The following is a 25,984-nucleotide window of genomic DNA, read 5'->3' as shown; positions in this document are numbered from 1 at the left end:
CAGAGTCCAGTAGAGCCCAGTAGAGCCCAGTAAAGTCCAGTAGACTCTATTCAGTCCACCTCCACTCTGTTTCTTCTTCTGTCCTTAATTTCACTAAAATCATTAAATTCCTGTATTCTTCTCTTCAGGTGAGTTGGGGGCGGAGCCTGTCCAGCCTACATTGACCCCTGTTCTCCCAGTGGCTGCACCATCCAGCCAATCACAGACTGAGAAAGACGCCTACAGCTAAACTAATGACATCATCATCATCATCCTGTCCTCATGACATCATCACAGTTTCCTGCCTTCAGATTCACTTTGATCTTCTGTCAGATAATCAATAAACAGCATATAAACTCTCCATCGTCTCGCTCGTTTAACGTCCGCTGCACTTCCTCCGCCCTCCACCAGGTGCTGCTGTGATCAGCACATTAACACAGTGAGGCTCAGGATTCACTGGAAACAAGAAAACTACATCAGATCCATGAAACTACAGATCACATGATTATGAACACATCGGCTCGTTATCAGATGTTTAGAGTGAAAGTCTTAAAGGGATAGTTAGTGTTTTTTGAAGTGGGGTCATATAAAGTACACTTTATAAGCTCAGCTTTATTAATTCTCTGCGAGCAGCGAAATACAGTGTGAGGCCCAGCTGCAGATAATGCGTAGGGATACGGAGGTTCTACGGTTCAGAAAATGTAGTGCCAAAAGAAAGGGTGGTCTGACGGCGATGTGAAGCGCTGCGAATTCTCTCTATACAACGTACACTTGAACTGATATAGATTGTTTTAGGTGGTTAAATTATCTTTTTCTCTGGACCCGTTCACTGCAGTACAGCGCTGAGCGTCTGGGCTGGAGCGGCTCTCTGCTGCTCCAAACTGAGGCTGCGCTGATCGTGATTACTGCAGGAAACAGATCGACTATAGATATGTACTTTATATGACCCCACTTCAAAAAACCTGAATTATCCCTTTAAGACTTTTACTGTGAACATATAAACAGAATGTTTCATACTGATTCATATAAAAGAATTACAGACAAGTTTGTGTTGGGAACATTACCTTTGATTGACTCAGCCAATCACGGCTGGTTCCACAGGTTTGCTCTCCGGCCTCTCAGCTGAGATACGGAGGACCAGGAGAGTCAAAATAAAGAAGAAATGACTAAATAACCACTATGACATTCAAAAGGAACCAAGAAATAAATACAGGCATTAATACATGTATTATGTAGCAAACTGCTAGTTTGTTTTTCTAATAATTTACAGTTTAGTTACTTTTCCATTCATTTTTTCATTTTCTAATGTATTCATTTAACTTTACATCACTTGTGTTTGTGTTTCTGACATCAGAGGTCAGAAAGCAAGAGAATAATAACTGCACATTACTAACAGAACTAAACTAAAAGGAGCTGACAGAAGTTGTAAGTGAACTGAATATTAATCAGCAACAACTTTTTATAATCTCTTAATTATGGGATAAGGGAATTAAAATGAAGCAGCTTTCTGTTTTTTTTTATCAGTAAACTGAATCTGAGTTTTTGATTGATGATCCACTAAAAGCCCTCTTAACATTAATAAACAAACAATAGAAATATGACTCAGTGATGGAACCAGAGGACGGCAGCAGCTTCTTGCTCACACGTTTTCAGGATTGACTGGAATTTATTCCTTCATGAACTTGAAACTTTAATGAGGAAACTTTACATCAGCTCCAAACTGTGACCACAGAGTGGAGCCCTGTTCCTGCTGACGGTCCTGAGGCATGATGGGAGTGAGCCCGCCCCCTCCCTCCCCCTCCCTCCTCCACCTGTGTGCAGGTGAGGCAGGTGTATAAAGGAGTCTTTCTCCAGGTGGAAACAGACTCCGGCAGCCGCTCACACTGAGATCTTTGTCACTAACTGTCGGATTTCCTGCAGAAAGATGGAGACGCTGCTCACACTCTGGATCGCTCTCAGCGTCACGGCCTCAGGTATGAAAACACTCTCAGCTCACGTTTGATACCTTTGAATGTTTAGTTTGATCGCAGCTCCAAGTGGAATGAAAACAGAATATCTGGAGAACCAAAAACTAAATAAGGAGGTCGAAGAGATCGGACAGATTTCTCTTCCCTCAGACGGACTGAAGGGAAAAACACAGCTGAGGAGTTTTTAGAAGGTTCAGTGAGTGAGTCTGTGATTGGATTTAGGCTGCGACTAATGATAATGCTCATTGTTCATCAATCTGCCAGGTCATTTCTATATTAACAGACATATTGATCCCTCTATAAAAATGTACTTTTATCCCACAGTCTGAAACACAAACAGCTCAGTGTCACAAAGACAAGCTGAACATTTATAAGACCAAGAAACCAGAGAATATTTCTGCTGGAAACTTCATGTTGAACTTCATGTTGGTGCTTCTGTTTAATTGTTAAAACTAATCTTAAATTCTGTCTGTCTTCATTCAGCTGTGTAAGTGTCAGAGGGAAAACTATGCAGAAAAAAATACTGAGAACTAAATGCTTATTAAATCTAACTAAATTGATACGTCCAGCAGGTGATTTGTTAAACAGGCCCAATGGGAGCTCCACCTGCCCCGACACACCTGTACACCTCCCAAAGACATTACTGCAGGACACCTGAACCATAACTGGGACAGTTCTAACTCTACAATTCCATTTTATCCAGTTATCTTCCTTCTGTCCCTACTTCTGACCCTCTTTTTATAACTGTATTACAGTAATGAGTAAGTACTTATTTACACTGTAGCAGTGGAGTTTATTCAGGCAGGTTTCTCATGTTTCTCACACAATACACTACAAGCAGGATTATTTAAGTTACATGACCCCTTTGAATGTTTTACCATCTAAACTCCTTGAAGGAAACACAATGAAGAATGCAAATTATAAATTAGTAGAGCCCGACTGATTTATCTGTAGGCTGATTTTATCGGTCGATATTAGCCTATCACAGATAAACCAGCGCTGTGATTGGTTCTTTCAAACAGAGAAATCACAGCAACATATTCTCTTCTTCTTTAGTGTCTTCCACTACAACTCCTGTTGCCATGACAACCACCCCATCAGTTACGAGCAGTCAAGATGTTTCAATGCCAGGATCCACCGCCAGTCCTCCCAGCAATGACACAACGCCAGGACCCACCGCCAGTCCTCCCAGCAATGACACAACGCCAGGACCCACCGCCAGTCCTCCCAGCAATGACACAACGCCAGGACCCACCGCCAGTCCTCCCAGTAACAACACAACGCCAGGACCCACCGCCAGTTCTCCCAGTAACGACACAACGCCAGGACCCACCGCCAGTTCTCCCAGTAACGACACAACACCAGGACCCACCGCCAGTCCTCCCAGTAATGACACAACACCAGGACCCACCGCCAGTCCTCCCAGTAATGACACAACACCAGGACCCACCGCCAGTTCTCCCAGTAATGTCACAACACCAGGACCCACCGCCAGTCCTCCCAGCAACAACACAACGCCAGGATCCACCGCCAGTCCTCCCAGTAACCACACAACGCCAGGACCCACCGCCAGTCCTCCCAGCAACGACACAACGCCAGGACCCACCGCCAGTTCTCCCAGTAATGTCACAACACCAGGACCCACCGCCAGTCCTCCCAGCAACAACACAACGCCAGGATCCACCGCCAGTCCTCCCAGTAACCACACAACGCCAGGACCCACCGCCAGTCCTCCCAGTAATGTCACAACACCAGGACCCACCGCCAGTCCTCCCAGTAACAACACAACACCAGGACCCACCGCCAGTCCTCCCAGTAACCACACAACACCAGGACCCACTGCCAGTCCTCCCAGTAATGTCACAACACCAGGACCCACCGCCAGTCCTCCCAGTAACCACACAACACCAGGACCCACCGCCAGTCCTCCCAGTAACCACACAACACCAGGACCCACTGCCAGTCCTCCCAGTAATGTCACAACGCCAGGACCCACCGCCAGTCCTCCCAGTAATGTCACAACACCAGGACCCACCGCCAGTCCTCCCAGTAACCACACCACAACAAATGGTTCCAACATAGCCAATGAAACCAGGAACACCACGGCAGCCACACATGGATCCTCAAACACAATGACCAGCAGATCACCAGGTTTTGTTTCCACAGATAAACCAATCACATCCCAGAGTTCGTCTGTGGCCCCGCCCCGGGCTGGTGGCGGCGGTGTTCCTGGTTGGGGGATCGCTCTGCTGGTTCTGGCTGCTCTGGTTCTGCTGCTGCTGATCCTGCTGCTGATCGGACTGGTGAGTTCAGAACTACCCATTTCTGTCCGAGATATTCATATTGGTTTCAGCCTCTGGGTTAGCCTAGCTTAGCATAAAGCCTGCAACAGGGGGAAACAGCTAGCCTGAACAGCTAGCCCACTTATCTCAGGAGCTTGTTTCCACAGTCCTTTCACACCAGCATGTTTTCTTCCAGTAGACAGGATTCACATGGCGGCCATTTACATCTGACTCAGAGGGAAGCTCAGATGTGTTGCTGATTGTAAGCTGTATAAATGACTTTAGCATGTGTTAGCTAACGTTAGCTGTTGTCTAACTGCTAGAGCTGAAAAAAAAAACATGTTTGATAATGATAAACCATAAGCTACATTAAGATGACAAATAATGCTGTCCATCATCTTTTAGCCCACTGATCAACAGAGAAGCTGTGAGTGGAAACATACAACACTCCCGTTTAACAAACAGACTTTGAGCTTCACACTGTCAGCGTGGGGTCGAGGAAGCTGAGGCAGTGGAGTCATTCCTTATTATCTCTTTTGTATTTGTTGAATCCGTTAAATAAACTGAGTAAACCACAGATTGTTCTCTATTCCTCTCTTAGATCTTCCAGTCTTCTTATTGCTAACAGTCAGTATTTTCCTCTGCAGCTGGTTTGGTGTTGCTGCTACAGGGGGCGCTACAAAGGCTTCAGCCCCTACGACCAGCTGACCCACGGAGACGACATCCCTCTGTACACCACACACAGCCGCTTCGAAGGGCCCAACGGCAAACCACACGTGAGTCAAACACCACACAGAGTCAAACACCACACGGAGTCAAACACCACACGGAGTCAAACACCACACGGAGTCAAACACCACACGGAGTCAAACACCTCACGGAGTCAAACACCACACGGAGTCAAACACCTCACAGAGTCAAACACCACACAGAGTCAAACACCTCACGGAGTCAAACACCACACGGAGTCAAACACCACACGGAGTCAAACACCTCACGGAGTCAAACACCTCACAGAGTCAAACACCACACGGACTCAAACACCACACAGAGTCAAACACCACACAGAGTCAAACACCTCACGGAGTCAAACACCACACAGAGTCAAACACCACACAGAGTCAAACACCACACGTGAGTGAAACACCTCACAGAGTCAAACACCTCACAGAGTCAAACACCACACGTGAGTGAAACACCTCACAGAGTCAAACACCACACAGAGTCAAACACCACACGTGAGTGAAACACCTCACAGAGTCAAACACCACACAGAGTCAAACACCTCACAGAGTCAAACACCACACGTGAGTGAAACACCACACAGAGTCAAACACCACACAGAGTCAAACACCACACGTGAGTGAAACACCTCACAGAGTCAAACACCACACGTGAGTCAAACACCACACGTGAGTCAAACACCACACGTGAGTCAAACACCACACGTGAGTCAAACACCACACGTGAGTCAAACACCTCACGGAGTCAAACACCACACGTGAGTCAAACACCACACGGAGTCAAACACCACACGGAGTCAAACACCTCACGTGAGTCAAACACCTCACGGAGTCAAACACCTCACAGAGTCAAACACCTCACAGAGTCAAACACCACACGGAGTCAAACACCACACGGAGTCAAACACCTCAGAGAGTCAAACACCTCACGGAGTCAAACACCTCAGAGAGTCAAACACCACACAGAGTCAAACACCAGACAGAGTCAAACACCTCACGGAGTCAAACACCTCACGGAGTCAAACACCTCAGAGAGTCAAACACCACACAGAGTCAAACACCAGACAGAGTCAAACACCTCACGGAGTCAAACACCACACGTGAGTCAAACACGTCACGGAGTCAAACACCACACGGAGTCAAACACCACACGTGAGTCAAACACCACACGGAGTCAAACACCACACGGAGTCAAACACCTCACGTGAGTCAAACACCCTCACGGAGTCAAACACCTCACAGAGTCAAACACCTCACAGAGTCAAACACCACACGGAGTCAAACACCACACGGAGTCAAACACCTCAGAGAGTCAAACACCTCACGGAGTCAAACACCACACGGAGTCAAACACCTCACAGAGTCAAACACCACACGGAGTCAAACACCACACGTGAGTCAAACACCACACGTGAGTCAAACACCACACGGAGTCAAACACCTCACGTGAGTCAAACACCTCACGTGAGTCAAACACCACACGGAGTCAAACACCACACGGAGTCAAACACCACACGGAGTCAAACACCTCACGGAGTCAAACACCACACGTGAGTCAAACACCACACGGAGTCAAACACCTCACGTGAGTCAAACACCTCACGTGAGTCAAACACCACACGTGAGTCAAACACCACACGGAGTCAAACACCACACGGAGTCAAAGTCAAAACACCTCACGTGAGTCAAACACCACACGGAGTCAAACACCACACGTGAGTCAAACACCACACGGAGTCAACACCACACGGAGTCAAACACCTTCACGGAGTCAACACCTCACGTGAGTCAAACACCACACCGGAGTCAAACACCACACGGAGTCAAACACCACACGGAGTCAAACACCTCACGGAGTCAAACACCACACGGAGTCAAACACCTCACGTGAGTCAAACACCTCACAGAGTCAAACACCACACAGAGTCAAACACCACACGGAGTCAAACACCACACGGAGTCAAACACCACACAGAGTCAAACACCACACGGAGTCAAACACCACACGGAGTCAAACACCACACGTGAGTCAAACACCACACGGAGTCAAACACCTCACGTGAGTCAAACACCTCACGGAGTCAAACACCTCACAGAGTCAAACACCTCACAGAGTCAAACACCACACGGAGTCAAACACCACACGGAGTCAAACACCTCAGAGAGTCAAACACCTCACGGAGTCAAACACCTCAGAGAGTCAAACACCACACAGAGTCAAACACCAGACAGAGTCAAACACCACACAGAGTCAAACACCTCACGGAGTCAAACACCTCACGGAGTCAAACACCTCAGAGAGTCAAACACCACACAGAGTCAAACACCAGACAGAGTCAAACACCACACAGAGTCAAACACCTCACGGAGTCAAACACCACACGGAGTCAAACACCTCACAGAGTCAAACACACGCCACCATGCTAACTTCCTAACGAGGACTCACAAGGAAGTGGGTGGTTCATCGGGAGCTGGTCCTCCATAACACACAAAGACTGATATGTCCCCATAAAGACACACACACACACACACACACACACACACACACACACACTCTGCCCTGTGTGTGTGTGTGTGTGTGTGTGTGTGTGTGTGTGTGTATGTGTGTGTGTTGTAATGTGACTCCTGAGAAAGAGTCTCGTCCTCGCAGCAGGTCAGAATTCATCCATTGACATTAATGCAGTCAAACTGTACGGAGTCGGTTCTGACAGAACCAGCAGAACAGATCCAGCTCCAGGTCATCTGTCAACAGTCTGCAGAGATTCAGAGGTTGTTTATATTAAAGAACCTCAGTCCAGCTGCAGCCAGAACCGCAGCCAGAACACTGCTGGTGCAAGAGCGGCGTTACACCTCGTCTTAATCTGAGTGTGTTCAACTCATGTGGTCGTTGTTGTGTTTGTGTTCTGATGAGTCACATTCAGACGGGAACCATCAGAGAGAGTTTACTGACTTCAGTCTTCAGGTGTCTTTGTTAACCTGCTGACTCACTGTGAGTCAGAGTATAATATTGATTGGTTAGAACTAATCATTGACCTCTAGTTCCACTTTATTCATTCTGAATGACACATTAGTACTGATCCGTTAATTCATCTGTTCCAGGATGACCTGAACAGGCCGATGAAGAACCGGACCGGGACGTACACGGTGACCCAATAACCGAGCAGCATGACGGGACCAGCGGAGCCGTGACGTCACCTCAGATCTTCACTCTGAACACACTGTGTTGTTTCTGTCTTTATACTTTTTAATCCTCATCTGACTGAAAACTTGTTTTGTTTTTGTTTCTAATCTTGTATTTATTGTCAGAAACTTTATTTAAAACACAACAGTGACATTTTTATAAAAATTCTCCAAAATCAACTTTATTCTTTGCGGTTTTTAAATAATCACACCAAAAATATTGTTTTAAATTCTAACAAACTTACATATAAAAGTTATTATGATTAAGAGAATATTTTCCCTGTTAGTTAAATAGATCTGTATTCCCACTGCATCATTATACCAGTTATTATTATTATTATTATTATTATAATACATCTGAATTATTTCATTGTTTGATTCAACTATTTGTGTTTGTTTTGTTTTTAATATTCTGACACTTACATTCATAATATTCACATGTATTTATTATTTGCTCATGTTTTATATCTCTTTAAAAAACACATGCTACAAAAAGCATTTTAGTTTTACTGATATTATACTAAAATGTATAAATATAAACAATATATATTGTTAATTAGTTGTGATATTGTCACCACGGTCATTATGGTTTATAATTTAAAAGATTAATAATGATATCAATACAAATCTTCTGTTGTTTCAGAACCATCTCAGTTATAAATGTTCAGACTTGAGATCATGTTTGATATAAAACTCGTCTACAATCATTTTACAGTGTGAGATCAGCTGACACTGATATCAATAATCGATCCCATTGACGATGTGTTTTCGTCTCATACATCTGTCGGACACATAAAATGCTTAATAAGAAAATATATTGATTTTAATTTGCCATATTGTTTCTGTATCAATTGTACAACATGAGCTTTTTAAATGACTCCTATATATTTTATTCTTTATAAAACCCTCGTCTGAGGTCTGAGGTGATTCTGTATCTGAGCTCAGCTGTTATCTGCTGCAGCTGCTGGTAATAATCAGGTTTCAGTCTGGCAGCAGCCTCACTGGCCCAGTTTTTTCTGTTTTGTGTCTTGAAGCAGGAAAGTGGATCCTCTTTCTTCCGGGTTTGATTTTAACCAAAGTCATCCAGCTTTATTTGTGACAACAAAACGGCTGCTTCACAAAAGAGCCTCACAAAGACAGAAAGAGAAGCCGAGGCGTGGACGAAGTGTTTGATATGAGATGATGGAGCTGATAAAGAAACTGGGCCGGGCTCTGCCTCGGGCCCTGCTCGCTGGGCCGGGCTCTGCTCGCTGGGCCGGGCCCTGCTCGCTGAGCCGGGCTCTGCCTCGGGCTCTGCTCGCTGGGCCGGGCTCTGCTCGCTGGGCCGGGCTCTGCCTCGGGCTCTGCTCGCTGGGCCGGGCCCTGCCTCGGGCTCTGCTCGCTGGGCCAGGCCCTGCTCGCTGGGCCGGGCTCTGCCTCGGGCTCTGCTCGCTGGGCCGGGCTCTGCTCGCTGGGCCGGGCTCTGCTCGCTGGGCCGGGCTCTGCCTCGGGCTCTGCTCGCTGGGCTGCCTCAATGACTCAAACAGGAACGGACATAAAACATGTTTCTCTGATGTGTTTATGACTTTATGTTCAGTGACGGCTTTGTGAATAAATATCATCACATGGAGAGTTTCCATTCAGTCATTTTCTCTTCATCTAACCCTAGCTGAGTTAGCTGTATGCTAGCTGAGTAAGCTGTGTGCTAGCTGAGTTAGCTGTGTGCTAGCTGAGTTAGCTGTATGCTAGCTGAGTTAGCTGTGTGCTAGCTGAGTAAGCTGTGTGCTAGCTGAGTAAGCTGTGTGCTAGCTGAGTTAGCTGTATGCTAGCTGAGTAAGCTGTGTGCTAGCTGAGTTAACTGTATGCTAGCTGAGTTAGCTGTGTGCTAGCTGAGTAAGCTGTGTGCTAGCTGAGTAAGCTGTGTGCTAGCTGAGTAAGCTGTATGCTAGCTGAGTTAGCTGTGTGCTAGCTGAGTAAGCTGTGTGCTAGCTGAGTAAGCTGTGTGCTAGCTGAGTTAGCTGTATGCTAGCTGAGTAAGCTGTGTGCTAGCTGAGTTAACTGTATGCTAGCTGAGTTAGCTGTGTGCTAGCTGAGTAAGCTGTGTGCTAGCTGAGTAAACTGTGTGCTAGCTGAGTTAGCTGTGTGCTAGCTGAGTAAGCTGTGTGCTAGCTGAGTTAGCTGTATGCTAGCTGAGTTAGCTGTGTGCTAGCTGAGTAAGCTGTGTGCTAGCTGAGTTAGCTGTGTGCTAGCTGAGTAAGCTGTGTGCTAGCTGAGTTAGCTGTATGCTAGCTGAGTTAGTTGTGTGCTAGCTGAGTAAGCTGTGTGCTAGCTGAGTAAGCTGTGTGCTAGCTGAGTTAGCTGTATGCTAGCTGAGTTAGCTGTGTGCTAGCTGAGTAAGCTGTGTGCTAGCTGAGTAAGCTGTGTGCTAGCTGAGTTAGCTGTATGCTAGCTGAGTAAGCTGTGTGCTAGCTGAGTTAACTGTATGCTAGCTGAGTTAGCTGTGTGCTAGCTGAGTAAGCTGTGTGCTGGCTGAGTAAGCTGTGTGCTAGCTGAGTTAGCTGTATGCTAGCTGAGTAAGCTGTGTGCTAGCTGAGTTAGCTGTATGCTAGCTGAGTTAGCTGTGTGCTAGCTGAGTAAGCTGTGTGCTAGCTGAGTTAGCTGTGTGCTAGCTGAGTAAGCTGTGTGCTAGCTGAGTTAGCTGTATGCTAGCTGAGTTAGTTGTGTGCTAGCTGAGTAAGCTGTGTGCTAGCTGAGTAAGCTGTGTGCTAGCTGAGTTAGCTGTATGCTAGCTGAGTTAGCTGTACGCTAGATGAGTTAGCTGTACGCTAGCTGAGTTAGCTGTGTGCTAGCTGAGTTAGCTGTGTGCTAGCTGAGTTAGCTGTACCCTAGCTGAGTTAGCTGTACGCTAGTTGAGTTAGCTGTACGCTAGTTGAGTTAGCTGTACCCTAGCTGAGTTAGCTGTATGCTAGTTGAGTTAGCTGTACGCTAGCTGAGTTAGCTGTACGCTAGCTGAGTTAGCTGTACGCTAGTCGAGTTAGCTGTACGCTAGCTGAGTTAGTTGTAGGCTAGTAGAATTGTACCACTTCCTGTTTCGATATCTCGTGACATATTTTATATTCAGGTCTTTAATTAGTGTGAAATCTAGTGAATCACAGCGACAGGCTGATTATCAGCAGAGCAGATGACATTATTATTAATTATCATCTGACTGTTCTGGTGACGGGTCAGAGTCCGTTCAATCCAAACCTTTATTATAATGTGTTGATTCAAAATGACACTATTAATAAAATATTAATTGATTATTACATTTTGGGTGAAACATGATAAATCAATGTTTGTGATTCAGCTTCCTGATCAACGAATTAAGCAAAATAACAAATCATTCATGACTGACGCGAATCATCTCTACCTTTATTTTTCATAATGTTTAACATTAAGCTGCTGATAAAACACGCAGCTCTCTGGCTGTCTGCTCAGGTTTGAAACAGGAAGTGGAATACATTTAAAAAGTAGGTGGGCTGCAGGATGTCCGTGTTTTGGGGTGTAGCTTGATTGACAGATGCCTCAGCCTATCACAGTCAGGTGTGGAGGTTGACGTTTGCTCATTGCCCCTCAGCTCCACTGGCTCCGCCCCTCTGTGACCGCTTCATGATTTAACATCTTCAGAAACCTGTAAAAACCAAAACAGACAGAAAAACAGAGCGACTGATGACTGAGGGGAGGAGGCGGGGCTTCATCACGACGTACAGACTGTCGTCACCTGACAGGTGATCAGTTACAGCTGCAGTGTGCTTGTTATCAATCAGCGTTTGACGGGCGGCAGGGCTCGGCCGTTCTGTCAACACTCTGTTGACTTTAACTTTTCCATTCACTGTTCTGACCTGAGACCTGAGACCTGGGCGGCACCGGTTAATTCAGGTGAACTGGAGGTTCAGTTTTGTGTCTCTGAACAAAAATGAAGAATTACAGCTTTAAAATGGACCCTGAATTAGTCGGACCTGATCGGTGCCACATAATATGTAATTTAATATATTTCCAGAAACCAGAAGGAACAAAAACCTACAGTTATCTATTATTATTTAAATATATTGATTTGATTTATTGACACGTTATATTTTCTGTCTAATCTTGCCAGCAGTCTGTAACAATAATCCCTGATGATATAATGCTATTTAGTATTGAACATTTATGGCTTTAATCTTCTAATGAAGAAGAAACACGGTGTGTTCATGTTCAGTCTGATGACTGACTGACTGTGACACTTTATAACAGCTCCTCTTTATCTAAATATGGAGTTATTAATGTTTGCTCTCGTCCTGCAAACAGCAGCAGAACAAACAGTTTCTGGGGCGTCACCGGGCTCAGCCGGTTCTGATGTTTCATTGAGGTGATTCATTTTGTATCAGCAGTGATTCACCTGAACGCCTCTTTGACTCACTGCAGCTCAGAAACAAGCTGTGTGGTTCTCTCAACGTTCATCACCTGATCGAAAAACATGATGTGACACAGTGGAGGTACAGTCTGGTCTGTGCTGCCCCCTGAAGGCCCAGGTGAGGCGGGGGCCCAGGTGAGGCGGGGGCCCAGGTGAGCCGGGAGCCCAGGTGAGGCGGGGGCCCAGGTGAGGCGGGGGCCCAGGTGAGCCCAGGTGAGCCGGGAGCCCAGGTGAGGCGGGGGCCCAGGTGAGGCGGGGGCCCAGGTGAGCCGGGAGCCCAGGTGAGGCGGGGGCCCAGGTGAGCCGGGGGCCCAGGTGAGGCGGGGGCCCTGGTGAGCCGGGGGCCCAGGTGAGCCGGGGGCCCAGGTGAGGCTCCACACAGCAGAGCAGCTGACAGGAAACATTTTCAGGTCCCACATTCATAGAACTGCATCTGGATATCACAGTTAGAGTGAAAGATAAATGTTTACTGCCATTTTCTAAATGTCTTTTAAGCTGCTTTGTGTTTTGACAGTGAGTCTAAAAGTTAACATCAGTCTAAGTAGTGTAGAGAAGGAGAATGACTCAGCAACAAGTTAAAGTCTGTTTATCTTCTGGGCTAAAAACTGTTTTAAAAACAACTTCACTTTCAAGAACTCAAAGTGACTTTGTGAGAACTTGTTTCGTGTGAAAGACAGACAGATGTTCTGATGTTCCGTCACAGTCCAGCTGACCTGAGAACAGATCCTACAGTCTGCACGGCCCACTGAGCATCACACAGGTTCTTCGTGGCGGCCATTTTACTTCCCGCCATAACTGAACTATGTATTTAACGTGATATCTGCTGAACCGAGCTGGACAGCAGCGGACACATCTCTGCTCTGTTCTAAAGGTCTCATATAAAACATGATGAACTGACGAACTGAACAATTAAAACTGATCCAGAGTCGTGATGACAGGAGGTTATCATCACATCTCTGACAGCATGTTGAGCTTCAGACCCGCTAAAAGTACAAGTACTCATTAATAAATTACAAAAGTACTCATTAATAAATTACATAAGCACTCAGTCCTTGAGGCACGCCCGTCTTTAAACCGCTGTCAGCATCAGGTTTGTCTCATGATGATGTTCACCATGAACGAAAACACAGAATTCTGTTATGGTGGAATATAAAATGGCCGCCAAAAGACGAACGTCTCTCAAACACAGACACGTTCACGTAGCGACGTCACCGACGTCACATCGTCATACCTTGGAAGCTGAAACGTCAGATGTTTGAATCTTCACCTGAAGTCTGTCTGCAGAGTGACTTCATCACTTTATTGTCTCGTTCCTTCAGTTTCAGTGACTGACACCGAGCTGATGACGCCATCACCTCCACCTGCTGCTGACAGGGTGCAGTACCTCATCCCGCCACAGACACTGAGCGCTACCAGCCGTTAGAGCGCAGGGGGCGCTGTTTCCCCACTAACAGTGATTCATTTGAGAAGCGCTGGATGTGACGTCAGAATGAAAAGTGATTTTAAAGTAATAAAGAAAAAAACTGTAAATGTTTATGTTTGTATTAGTTTCTCCTGTTTTACGTCCTTATGAAGCTTTATTTACACTTACATCTGTTGTGTATGCGCTGTTCACACAGACACACACACAGACACACACACAGACACACACTGACACACACTGACACACACACAGACACACACATAGACACACACACAGACACACACACTGACACACACTGACGGCTGTATCTCAGGAGGTGGAGCGGGTTGTCTAGTAATCAGGAGCTCGCTGGTTCGAATCCCAGCTGCATGTCACTGAACCCCAAATTGTTCCTGATGAGCAGTTGGTGCCCTGCGTGTGTGTGTGTGTGTGTCAGTGTGCGTCTTCAGTGCATGAATGTTTGTGTGACACGGTCAGAGACACTCGACCGTGTCCTGTTCTCTTTCATTTTGAAACTAAGTAGTTTCACCTCACGGATCTTTTCATGACTGTTGTTTTCTGTTGTATGACATCATCAGTAGCATGCAGTCATGGACATGTGGGTGCAGAGGTGATTTGATTGGACGATATTTCCTCCATCTTATTGTTCATTTTAGCTCTTTCTTCACGGTCAATATAAAACTGTAGTCGGGTTTTTTTAATGTATTCATTCATAAATCAAACATACATGTATTAACTTTATGAACACTGGAACAGATAATTAAACCCACCATGTGTACAGTTTTAATGAGAGAACATCAGGTCCTCCTGAGGTCCGCGGTTCTTCACTGCATTTGAGGCCCGTGTGGAGGTCCACACGTCACCGTGTCAGTGCTGCCCCCTGCTGGCCTGAAGCCTCAGCTGCTGTTACAGTCACTTCAAATCCAAAGTCATTAATCAGAACCAGAACAGCTCCTCCTGATGCCTGCAGGACAGCAAGGTCAGAGGTCAGAGGTCTCCAGGCTCTTCAGCCACAGCTCCAGGGCGAACTTGGTCCCGGTGCTGACCCGTTCCACGTCCGGGCCGCTGTCCGGAGCCCTGCTGATCAGCACTGACACCGGCAGTGTGGAGTCGCTCAGAGCTCCTTCTGTGGAAACCTGCGACACACTGGAGACACAGCCGGAGGTCAAGGTCACAGCAGCATCAGTATGAAAACATCTAATGTAATCAGCAGCTGCGATACCTGATGCTGCCCGGCAGGCCGTCCACTGGAACCTCGCCCTCCCCTCCATCCACGGCGGACACGATGGCTCTGACCAGCCGGCTGTCGGCCCACAGACAGGCACTGACCTCAGCGGGAGACGGGCTCAGAGACGCCTGCAGGGGGACACGAGCAGAGAGGACGACACAACATGAAGGGGTCAGACTGTCACATGTTCTGCTGGAGCATCAAACCGCATCACAGAGTACCTGCAGCTGCAGGTGAGACAGGGAGGACAGCAGCAGCATGTAGATGACGATGTGATGTCTCTGAGGAAGTCCTCTGGACAGCATGGGGGGGTACACCGACTGAAAGACAGACAGACGGAGAGGAGATGTATAAATGTGATCACATTAAACAGTCAACACACATTTAGCCTAGCTTAGCACAAAGACTGGAAGCAGGGGGAAACTGTTAGCCTAAAGAAAAGAATCTACCTTCCATAGCTGCCTGGTGCCTGCCACGATTTAAAGGTAAAAGAAATCCCAACAGACACATTAAAGTACAGCTTTTAAACACTTCTGTGAACTAATACAACAAAACACATCATTGATTCAGCAAAACAGCTTATTTAAGAAAACAGTGAACAAATAATTGATTCAAGAATCAAAACATGTTGAGAATGATTGTTGAAACATTCGTTTATTATTTTCACTCTGTTTCATGAAATTAAATTAAAAAAATTGTTTCATGAATCCGGTTTGATTTTTTTTATCATGTTTGTTGTTTCGTGGCAATCAACCTGTCTGACTGTGTGACTGTGTGACTGTGTGACTGTCTGTCTGTCTCTCTGTCTCTCTGTGTGACTGTCTCTCTGTCTCTCTGTCTGTCTCTCTCTCTGTCTCTCTGTCTGTCTCTCTGTCTGTCTGTGTGACTGTGTGACTGTCTCTCTGTCTGTCTGACTGCCTGTCTGTCTGTGTGACTGTCTCTCTGTCTGTGTGACTGTGTGACTGTGTGACTGTCTGTCTGTCTCTCTGTCTCTCTGTGTGACTGTCTCTCTGTCTCTCTGTCTGTCTCTCTCTCTGTCTCTCTGTCTGTCTCTCTGTCTGTCTGTGTGACTGTGTGACTGTCTCTCTGTCTGTCTGACTGCCTGTCTGTCTGTGTGACTGTCTCTCTGTCTCTCTGTCTGTGTGTGTGTCTGTCTCTCTGTCTGTCTGTGTGACTGTGTGACTGTCTGTCTGTCTCTCTCTGTCTGTCTGTCTGTGTGACTGTCTCTCTGTCTCTCTGTCTGTCTCTCTGTCTGTCTGTGTGACTGTCTCTCTGTCTCTCTGTCTGTCTGTCTGTCTCTCTGTCTGTCTGTGTGACTGTCTCTCTGTCTCTCTGTCTGTCTGTCTGTGTGACTGTCTCTCTGTCTCTCTGTCTGTCTGTCTGTCTCGCTGTCTGTCTCTCTGTCTCTCTGTCTGTCTGACTGCCTGTCTGTCTGTCTCTCTGTCTGTCTGTGTGACTGTCTGTCTGTGTGTCTCTCTCTGTCTGTCTGTGTGACTGTCTCACCTCCCAGAGTCCCAGTATTTTTGGAGAAACTTCCTGTTGTTCCAGTTTCAGTCCAGTCTCCTCCTGTAACTCCCTGAGGCCTGCATCCAGCAGCTAAACACACACACACACACACACACACACACACACACACACACACACACACACACACACAGACACACACACGGACATGCACGTTCACGCACACACACACACACACACACACACACACACACACACACACACACACACACAATAAAAGGTTCATCCTGGCAGACTGACTGTATTCTGATAAAATCTTTTCCAGAAACTGAATTGTTTACCGTCTCATCTGGCTCAACATGGCCGCCTAGAAAACACAGAGACATGAAACATGAGTCTTAAAAACACGTGTGTGTGTCTGTGTGTGTGTGTGTGTGTGTGTGTGTGTGTGTGTGTGTGTGTGTGTGTGCGTGAACGTGCATGTCCGTGTGTGTGTCTGTGTGTGCATGTCCGTGTGTGTGTCTGTGTGTGTGTGTCTGTGTGTGTGTGTGTGTGTGTGTGTGTGTGTGTGTGTGTGTACTACTCCTCTTGTATTGCACTTCCATAAAGTTAGGGGACTCGTCAGACAGATTAAGGGGAGAACAGTCCAACTCTAAGCAGTAGCTGTCCAAAAACACTCAATCCCACATTTCCCATGATGCACCTGCCCCTTCAACAGAGATCAGTGAGCGTCACACCTGGAGGAACCCAGACGTTGGGAAATATCCGAAGCTCTTTCGCCCGCCGTGTCAGTAGCACTCTCTGATTGGCTGTCTGCAGGATGATGGCCACGCCTACATCTATTCCACGCTGCTGAACGTCCAATGGGATCGCAGATGCCTCTGTGACCGACAGGTGTTTGATGGGACAGAAGGCGGGCCTCTAGGAGAGACAAGCACAGCGAGATGTTGAAAATGAAAGACAGAAGAGCGACATTAAAGGTACAGGACACTTCAGAGTTCCTTCTGAGTGACGAAGAATTAAACTCAGAACTAAACGAGATGACTAACAGAAGTTTACAGGTTAAAGGCTGGAGGTACACCTGTGGTGCGTCTCACCTGCAGAGGAATCCCTCGTCCTCTCTCTGCTCGGTGCAGGACGAACTGGTTCTTGTCCAGAGAGCAGTTCACCTCCACCTCGTCACCACCGCCATCGCTGAAGTGACCCGTTATACTCTGACAGCAGAAGAAGAAGAGATGTGACACAAACAGACAACATGTACTGACACAACGTCCGGACTGTCAGTCAGACGTGTGTGTGTGTGTCAGCTGGTTCAAACTCACCTGAACAAACTGAGCTCGTTGTTGAGCCGCTCCGTCTTTACAGACATACACCAGGATCCTCCTCATTTTATCCATCATGCCTCCTCTCTTCCTCTCCTCACCTCCTCTCCTCACCTCCTCACTTCACCTGTACGACAGGAACAAAGATCAGATCTGAGCTCGTCACTGATTCTGTCCTTTCATTCATCTGCACATTAATCAGCACGTGTTCAATCATTTAGAACAATATTGACGTGTCACTAAGTAAGAACATGGTGTTGACACATTACTTTGGTAAAAGTGAAAGTCACATACATGAAGAGTACTCTAGTAATTTAAATGAAGTAACTTAAACATTCATTTAACGTATGTACATAATATGCGTCGTGCAGCATGTAATCTGTAAAGTAACTAAAACTATTAACAGTAACTGAGTACATGTACTTAGTTATATTCCATCACTGAGTATTATTAATGTGCTGTACTTCCTCTGCAGAGTGTGAACATGAACTTTATCCAGTGGGTTCACAGATTATCACAATCAATGTCTTTTATCTGATTACTGATAAAACATTTAAGGATGTGCTCTTCAGCTGCAGCTGTTATCTGTAAAATATCTTATAACGACAGTTAACACATAACAGTAATGGAGTAAACAGTACAGTATGTGACAGTGGATTAGTGACGTATTAATCGATATCTGATCATCTATCAGTTGTAGCTCTGAACAAATGACTGTTAAAGCTAATGACAATAACAACACTTTGTTGTTGTTGTTGTTCAGTTTGTTGAGTCACGACGGGGCAGTTAGCATGTTGCTAACAACATGAGCAGTTAGCATGTTGTTAGCAACATGAGCAGTTAGCATGTTGCTAACAACATGAGCAGTAAGCATGTTGCTAACAACTTGAGCAGCTAACTTTAGCTCACATTGAACTCTGTCGAGGCTTCAGGCAGCCGGAGTCAAACCCTCCGAACAGAACCGGGTCCTACATTCGACTCTGTGCGTCTTATTGTCCACATTTACATTTACATGAATATTGTCGGAACAAACACCTTGAGACGTTAACGAGCTCGAACCTGAGGACACGCGCGAGACACCGGCGAGCCGTCAGGTTAGCCTGCTGCTACATCCGGTTACGAACTCCAAAATAAAAGACAGCACATGTAACACCGCAACGTGTAACTGAGTATATTTACTAAAGAACAGTATCAAGTACTTTCAGTCCGCTACACCTTTGAAGGAAACATGGGACTTTAATACATTTAGTTACTAGTTACTTTACAGATGCTGCAGCAGAGGCAGAACTTTTAAATCAATTCATCAGCTGATCAACATTAATAACAGAAAGTCTGACTCAGCTGTCACTGACATCATCAGTGTTGTTCAGCTGATCCACACGTTTGTAGGAGAACCTCAAAGATCAAACTTAATATGACTTAAAATGTAATCAATAAGAGTTTACCACAATAAGACGGCAGCAGTCAGAATGACTCTTACAGTTTGTTTTATTGTGTCGGCTGAGAGGCGGAGAGGAGTAAAAGAACCACCACGTGTTTATAAGAACATGTTTTATGAATCTTCATGTTTCTTCAGTCAGAACAAACAAAGTGGTCAAAATGTCAGATTTATTGTAAACAGAGAAAATCTTTCAGAGACAAATAAAGAAGCGTCTCGCAGTGCAAACGTGTCTGGTCTCATCCAACCACGGCCGGTTCTTACCCAGATCCTTCTGATTGTTGATAAGAACATTAAACATTAAAGCAACATCAGCAAGAGAAAAATAAGTGCAACAATTTTCTGTGTGGACGCCTGAGCTGACTGAAGCGTTCACACGTTCCTCCCTCACTCAACCTTCAGCGTAATAAAGTGACCGTACATATAATCCACAGGTTTAAGACACTTTAGTGCGAAATGTTGCCCACATTCATTCATATGATCCCAATATTAATGTGCAGAGCTCATGTTGGTCACATCAGCTCCTCTAATGTTGTTCAAAGTGGATTTTCTGCTTCCTGCTGTGTGTTGAGTGAAGCTCCCACAGCGACAGTCACCTGATCTGCTGAGTGTTTTCAGTGACTGTAAATAGATTCTGAGGACGTTTTCTTCTTCTTTACATGAAGCTCATCTAATCCATCGAACAGTTACTAAATATGTCCCTTTGTGATTCTGTCACCAAACTCTCGTCAGCTGACCTGAGGACAGTGTTCAACACGTCACTCTTTTCTTTAAGTGTCTTCTGTGAATTCAGCATGAAATAAAAAACATGTTTTTAAATCTGCTTCCTGTTGTGTGATAACGTCGTACCTCAGTTTGTCCTGACGTGTCTGTCTGTGTGTGACAGTTATAATTCTTGAAATGCACAAAAGTCTGAATCATCATCTTGATTAAACAAAATAGCAGCTTCAGCAGTTTAACCCTTAATGACCCCGAACACAAAGCAACACAATGAGCACGATGAACCCCGTAAATAAGAAGCAGAAGAAGAGAAACTGATGAAAGATGATTACAGGTTATAACAACAGGCAGAGAGCCAAAGTACTCTGTTGTGGTATTACTGCAGTATTGCATTAATTATTACTGCATTAATACTGTAGTATTAATGCAGTAATACTGCAGTAATACTGCAGAGGTTGTGTCCTCCCCTCTCATGGTGAGTTTGGACACTCGCTGTCCAACAAGGCGACGTCACTGTCAGCTGGTGACGATGCACCGTCCCGCTGAAAGGTGCAGTCATCAACCTCCACCTGAAGGTCAAAGGTCAAACCATAACATCAACAACATCATCATCATCATCATCATCATCATCATCATCTGCTGTTAAACTGTAAAACTTCATAAAGTCCAGATTAAAAATAGAACGGTCCAAATCTGAGCAGCAGAGGAGATTATGAGTTTAAATCCTGCAGTTAACGTGAGGCTAACACTGACAGTAACACGTCTTACCCTGAGGGGGGCGTAGTTGTTGTGGCGTCCGATGGATCTGGCAGAGAAAACACAAACCGTGATGGCGACACAAACCTGCAGAACCAGCAGAACCAGGAGGAGGCCGAGAGATCCGTACAGCGACACCTGAGACACAAACAACAAGGTGCATCAGATTTAGTATCCACAGCTGTGACCTCAGTGTGTCAGAAACATGTCAAACCAACATCAGATCAATATGAGTACAGTCAGTAGTTACTGATATACTGAATGCTGATTGGCTGCTAACAAATACAACATGTGACCTGTATGAGACGTTAGCAGCAGGCAGCTGACAGTCTCGTCACCTGTTTTTATCACCTGATGATCCTTTAGAATATTAATGAGCAGCAGTCTGAGGTCACTCTGCTCCTGTAGTCCAATCAGAGTGTGTGTTTGTGTTTAGAACCTGTGGACCTGAAATGAGGCGGTCCGGATCAATCACAGGGATTAACTCACATCCATCAACCTCATTTCATCCATGCATCTCCATATCTGAGACTGTGTGGGCTGGTAGTCCCCCCACGGTTCTGTGTTACAGAACCGTTCACTGGGGCGGTGATCGGCCAGAAGCCAGCAGGTGAAGGCCACGCCCACCAGGCCCATCACGGCACCAATCACGTTCCACACCAGAGACGCTCGCACCTGCAGCACCAAACACACACAGAGTGAGAGCGACACACACAGTTCAGTCTGATGCAGCGACGGGACGTCTGTGTGAACAACGTTTATCACATTCAGTCATCGTTCATTCTCAAACATCAACATCTGCACCAGTGTTCACTTTGTGGACCCAGATGTTGATTCTGTGCAGTTCTAATGTACTTTAAAGTTCAGCTGCAGGATTCTGCAAAGTCTCATGAATGTAACAGAAGTTTCAACACAGAGAAAATCTCTGACATGAAGCAGGAAACATTCTGCAGCGACCCGGCTCGTATCAGAGCACAACACATGCTCCAGTTTTGGGGCCAAAAGCAAAATAATTGAATAAAAAGAATTTTGATTATGATATCATCGTCCGTAAACACACATTCTTTGCAATGATCCCACAAATGTGATTATTGAACGCCTGTGATGGAGGCGAGAACATCAGCACATCAGACAACATGCAGCGGCGCCCTGTAACGGTGACAGGCGGGTCAGTGACATCATCACTCTCTCTTCTCAGGAGGGAAACAAGGACAAACACCTGAGCTGAGCTAACAGAACACAGAAGTTCACAGTGAATGTTGAGGAAAGTCTCCGTGTGACTGATCAGAAAACTCACCAGTTCGACTGAAGTCCGTCTGACGGCCGCCAACGCCAGAGAGCCGGAGACCACGAACTGCAGGACAGCAGAGACACGTGTTGGTTATCCTCTGTGGCGCCGCCTCAGAGCGCTGACAGACATCACTCAGTAATCTGTTTCATGTGTGAGTGAGTAAAGTTAACGTACTGTGACTCCGAGGCAGAACGGAGCGTGGAGCAGCAGAACCGGCGAGTAGGCAGCGGTCGCACTGAACAGGACACACAGCACGCCGATGAAGATCTGAACAACCTGAAACACACACATCTTCTGTCAGGATTCATTATGACAGCAGTGGAAGAAATACTCAGATCCTTCAGCACAATTAGCAGCAGGAAAGAAAAGAAAAGTCCAACATTCAAGGTTCTGAAAACCCGACGGTAACATCCTGATACAGGAGCTGTCTGTGAGCATGAATTCATTCACATTCAGTTTCCTTATCTGCCTTCACAGTGTGCTGAATTAGCTGTTAGCACTTCCTGTTAGCCGTGTTCCCCTGGACAGATATCACTGGATTACTTTGATACTGAAGAAAACCTGATAAATCTCAGGCAGGTTCTGCAGTGAAAAGGAACCGATTGTGTTCTGTGACTTCTGAGCAGATTGAGGACTGTTAATCTTTGATGGACATCAGAGATGTATATGATGTATGATATGTGTGTCTCGCTGAAGTATAAAATGTGTTCCTTGGGGCGTCGTTCAGCTCAGTGAGTAGAGCAGCGTCCGTGTACAGAGGCTGTGTCCTCGCTGCAGGGGACCCGGGTTCGATCCCGGCCCGGGTCCATTTGCTGTGTGTCACTCCCCCTCTTTCTCTCTCTCCCTGTTTCCTGTCACTTTCTTCAGCTGCACTATCAATAAAGCCATAAAGGCCAAGAAACATCTTTAAACCAAACTGTGTTCCATGTCTGTGTGATGTGATTTGACCGAGTTGTGACTCTGAGCAGGACGAGCAGCAGGTCTCAGATCAGCAGCTGAACTTCATTCACTGACATCCAGTAAATAACATTAAACACATCATCAGCGTGTCTCACCCCGAGACACTGTGGCCCCGCCTTCATGAAGATGGAGGTCATGTCATCCATCTTGGTTGGAGCAGCAGGCGGGGCTTTCCTGGCAGGGGGTGGGGCCTGTGTGGCTGTGGGCGGGGTCTCTGCGGTGTTAGCAGGAGACTGGAGAGGGATGGACTTCTCATCCTGAGGGATCACCTGGGTGACCACCACCACTCCACCGATCTTAGTGACAGACGTGGATGTCATGATAGAGGTCAGAGGTCACAGGTGCTCAGAGGGAATTCTGAGAGGAAGAAAATAAAAAGTAAAAACTCGGTACAGACAATAAAAACATCTGGCTGACATTCTGCATTCAGATAACAGTCAGCATAAAGATGATCATGTGATAGGTTTTTCTATTATTTTGTTGTTTTATTGTGAAAGAGCTGATTCTGCTGTCTGAGCGGAACACTTCCTGCTGCTCTGTCGGTTCCTCCTTCATTAAACTTTGTATTCAACGTGAAAGAAGCTCAGATTACAAGAGACGCGGTGTCTTGATTTTTACATCAAATAACTTAATGTTACAACACAACCTACATTATATTACATATACCGAATTCACCAGAACAATCTCAGGAGTCATCTGAGCTACTAATATCTTCTCCACAGAATATCTGAATCTCCCGATAAGCTCAGAAATCTTAAATTACCAGAATTCTGAATGAAGTCTGGTTCAGAGTTCGAAAATGAAGTACCAGGAAGTGCTTGAGAATAACAGTTCGTTTGACTTTTACAAAGTGACATTTTAAAATCACACGATTGTTATTAAAGACTTTAAGCTGACAGTTATGATGTTATTAAAACATAAACAAGACAAACTGCTGCTAGCTAAAGGCTAACAGCCGTTAGCACATCTGTACGTGTGTGTGACGCAGCAGCTGAAGAGTTCCGAACCTGGAGGCTGTTCAGGTAAAAGTCTCACCTGAACATCCTGGAGCACATTAAAGTCACAGTTCGGTGATTTCAGAGGATCTTACCTGCAGTTTAAACTCGCAGTTCTGAGTCGATGACGCGGAAGTTCTGACCCACACTGGAGCCACAGATAATGCTGCCTTCAGGTGCTTACCATAAACTCGTAAATATAACTCACAGGCCAAACAAGTTACATTAGCTTAGTGATAAAAACAAAAAACAAAACAAATTTAACATCGCAGCGATTTTTGTTAAGTTGTGCTGATACAGCAGACACACAATCACACAATCATCATTATAATGTGGTGCTGTGGTTTAGGGCTTACAACTGCCACTATAAGGTTATAAACTACAAACAACAAAGGAGGAACATATTTCAGATTTGAGGATTTGCAGAGCGTTTAAAAGCTGTGACCGCTTTGTGCGACTTGTTTTAATGTTGGCAGTTTTCCTTCATTAACACAACACCTGCATGCTGAGTCTGCTGCTCCAGGTGTCTTCCCTCCGATAACACGTGAAGGCACCACAAACAGCTACAGAGCGTAACTTCCCAGAATCCACGTGTGACGTCACCACCATTTTATTGACTCAGGGAAACCAGCTGATCTGTAGACCTGAACCATGGACCTGTACCTGTAGACCTGAACCATGGACCTGTACCATGGACCTGAATCATGGACCTGTACCTGGGACCTGAACCATGGACCTGTACCTGTAGACCTGTACCTGTAGACCTGAACCATGGACCTGTACCTGTAGACCTGAACCATGGACCTGTACCTGTAGACCTGAACCATGGACCTGTACCTGGGACCTGTACCTGTAGACCTGTACCTGGGACCTGAACCATGGACCTGTACCTGTAGACCTGTACCTGTAGACCTGAACCATGGACCTGTACCTGTAGACCTGAACCATGGACCTGTACCTGGGACCTGAACCATGGACCTGTACCTGTAGACCTGAACCATGGACCTGTACCTGTAGACCTGAACCATGGACCTGTACCTGTAGACCTGAACCATGGACCTGTACCTGGGACCTGAACCTGTAGACCTGAACCTGTAGACCTGAACCATGGACCTGTACCTGTAGACCTGAACCATGGACCTGTACCTGTAGACCTGAACCATGGACCTGTACCTGTAGACCTGAACCATGGACCTGTACCTGTAGACCTGAACCATGGACCTGTACCTGGGACCTGAACCTGTAGACCTGAACCTGTAGACCTGAACCATGGACCTGAACCTGTAGACCTGAACCATGGACCTGAACCATGGACCTGTACCTGTAGACCTGACACACCTTCTCCAACAGGAACCATATTTACAGTCTAAAGGAATATTCCTCCAGAGAATTCTTCTTCTTCTCTGTTCCTTCCTGTCTTGTGTTTTTTGACTGAATATTTGATCTCAGATGTTTTTATGTAATCGGAACATCTTTGCATCATTCTGCACGTTTCTTAGTTTAGTGAGTGTTTGTGTCAAACACAACAAATCAGAAGGTTCAAGAATAATAAAACCAACAATAATCATATAGTGATATACGTAATAACTTTATTATAACTATGAAAACAAATCCCCTGAAACTGGCCTCAGATTTCTATTAAAACTAGAAAAACAAAGTTGTTTTATTTTGTTAAAAATTAAATCTGTGTGTTCTGTGAGGAAGTTTTGTTGGATGTCTCTGTGTTTTCTGAAATGTTACATTTTGTTATGTTTTCTGAATTGTGTTTTTAAAATGTGTGTGTGTTGTTTTGTGAAATGTTGTCGTAGTATTTTGACCCTCAGGG

The 25,984-nt window shown here is 45.8% G+C and overlaps 5 protein-coding genes across 15 annotated transcripts in view; 2 read left to right on the top strand and 3 right to left on the bottom strand.

Moving 5' to 3' along the window:
- Nucleotides 1-340, top strand: part of LOC115567214 (thyroglobulin-like) — a 32,612-nt gene extending 32,272 nt beyond the window's left edge. For 3 of the 4 annotated variants that reach the window (XM_030393575.1, XM_030393574.1, XM_030393573.1), the window contains one exon: nt 129-274. In XM_030393575.1, coding sequence (XP_030249435.1) covers nt 129-229 — 101 coding nt within the window. In that variant the 3' untranslated portion in view covers nt 230-274. Of the gene's footprint in view, nt 1-128 lie in introns of all 4 variants that reach the window. The other variant, XM_030393572.1, reaches the window with a different exon arrangement.
- Nucleotides 341-4,069: 3,729 nt separating this feature from the next.
- LOC115568125 (mucin-1-like) lies at nt 4,070-8,213 on the top strand. The gene is made up of 3 exons (XM_030395212.1): nt 4,070-4,249; nt 4,876-5,004; nt 8,071-8,213. Exons 1-3 carry the CDS (start codon nt 4,079-4,081, stop codon nt 8,125-8,127), a joined length of 357 nt encoding a protein of 118 aa, XP_030251072.1. The 5' UTR covers nt 4,070-4,078; the 3' UTR covers nt 8,128-8,213.
- Nucleotides 8,214-11,516: 3,303 nt separating this feature from the next.
- Nucleotides 11,517-14,564, bottom strand: LOC115566743 (S-antigen protein-like). Of its 2 annotated transcripts, none has more exons than XM_030392712.1 (3): nt 13,794-14,564; nt 12,613-12,995; nt 11,517-11,800 (listed from the first exon to the last, which is right to left on the bottom strand). In XM_030392712.1, the coding sequence occupies exons 2-3, from the start codon at nt 12,979-12,981 to the stop codon at nt 11,777-11,779; spliced, it is 393 nt and encodes a 130-aa protein (XP_030248572.1). In that variant the 5' UTR covers nt 12,982-12,995; nt 13,794-14,564; the 3' UTR covers nt 11,517-11,776. The 2 variants fall into 2 exon arrangements, with proteins under 2 accessions (XP_030248572.1, XP_030248571.1); XM_030392711.1 differs by lacking the exon at nt 11,517-11,800 and adding an exon at nt 11,830-12,075.
- Nucleotides 14,565-14,667: 103 nt separating this feature from the next.
- LOC115566742 (nucleoside diphosphate-linked moiety X motif 17-like) lies at nt 14,668-19,135 on the bottom strand. Of its 6 annotated transcripts, none has more exons than XM_030392707.1 (9): nt 19,059-19,135; nt 18,000-18,126; nt 17,775-17,891; nt 17,415-17,598; nt 17,019-17,044; nt 16,717-16,809; nt 15,435-15,533; nt 15,208-15,341; nt 14,668-15,131 (listed from the first exon to the last, which is right to left on the bottom strand). In XM_030392707.1, exons 2-9 carry the CDS (start codon nt 18,075-18,077, stop codon nt 14,966-14,968), a joined length of 897 nt encoding a protein of 298 aa, XP_030248567.1. In that variant the 5' UTR covers nt 18,078-18,126; nt 19,059-19,135; the 3' UTR covers nt 14,668-14,965. The 6 variants fall into 6 exon arrangements, with proteins under 6 accessions (XP_030248567.1, XP_030248566.1, XP_030248568.1 ...); XM_030392706.1 differs by having other exon boundaries at nt 19,035-19,118; XM_030392708.1 differs by having other exon boundaries at nt 18,000-18,113; nt 19,059-19,116.
- A 400-nt stretch (nt 19,136-19,535) lies between these two features.
- LOC115568138 (uncharacterized) lies at nt 19,536-24,344 on the bottom strand. Of its 2 annotated transcripts, XM_030395244.1 has the most exons (8): nt 24,255-24,344; nt 23,260-23,521; nt 22,379-22,480; nt 22,211-22,267; nt 21,403-21,588; nt 20,926-21,051; nt 20,590-20,726; nt 19,536-20,559 (listed from the first exon to the last, which is right to left on the bottom strand). In XM_030395244.1, exons 2-7 carry the CDS (start codon nt 23,482-23,484, stop codon nt 20,628-20,630), a joined length of 795 nt encoding a protein of 264 aa, XP_030251104.1. In that variant the 5' UTR covers nt 23,485-23,521; nt 24,255-24,344; the 3' UTR covers nt 19,536-20,559; nt 20,590-20,627. The 2 variants fall into 2 exon arrangements, with proteins under 2 accessions (XP_030251104.1, XP_030251103.1); XM_030395243.1 differs by having other exon boundaries at nt 19,536-20,726.
- Nucleotides 24,345-25,984: the final 1,640 nt, after the last annotated feature.

This window comes from Sparus aurata, chromosome 17 (genome assembly GCF_900880675.1).
Source record: "Sparus aurata chromosome 17, fSpaAur1.1, whole genome shotgun sequence".
In the NCBI taxonomy this organism is placed as follows: Eukaryota; Metazoa; Chordata; class Actinopteri; order Spariformes; family Sparidae; genus Sparus; species Sparus aurata.
Note: the sequence above shows the minus strand (reverse complement) of the source record. Positions and strands in the feature narration are given on the sequence as shown.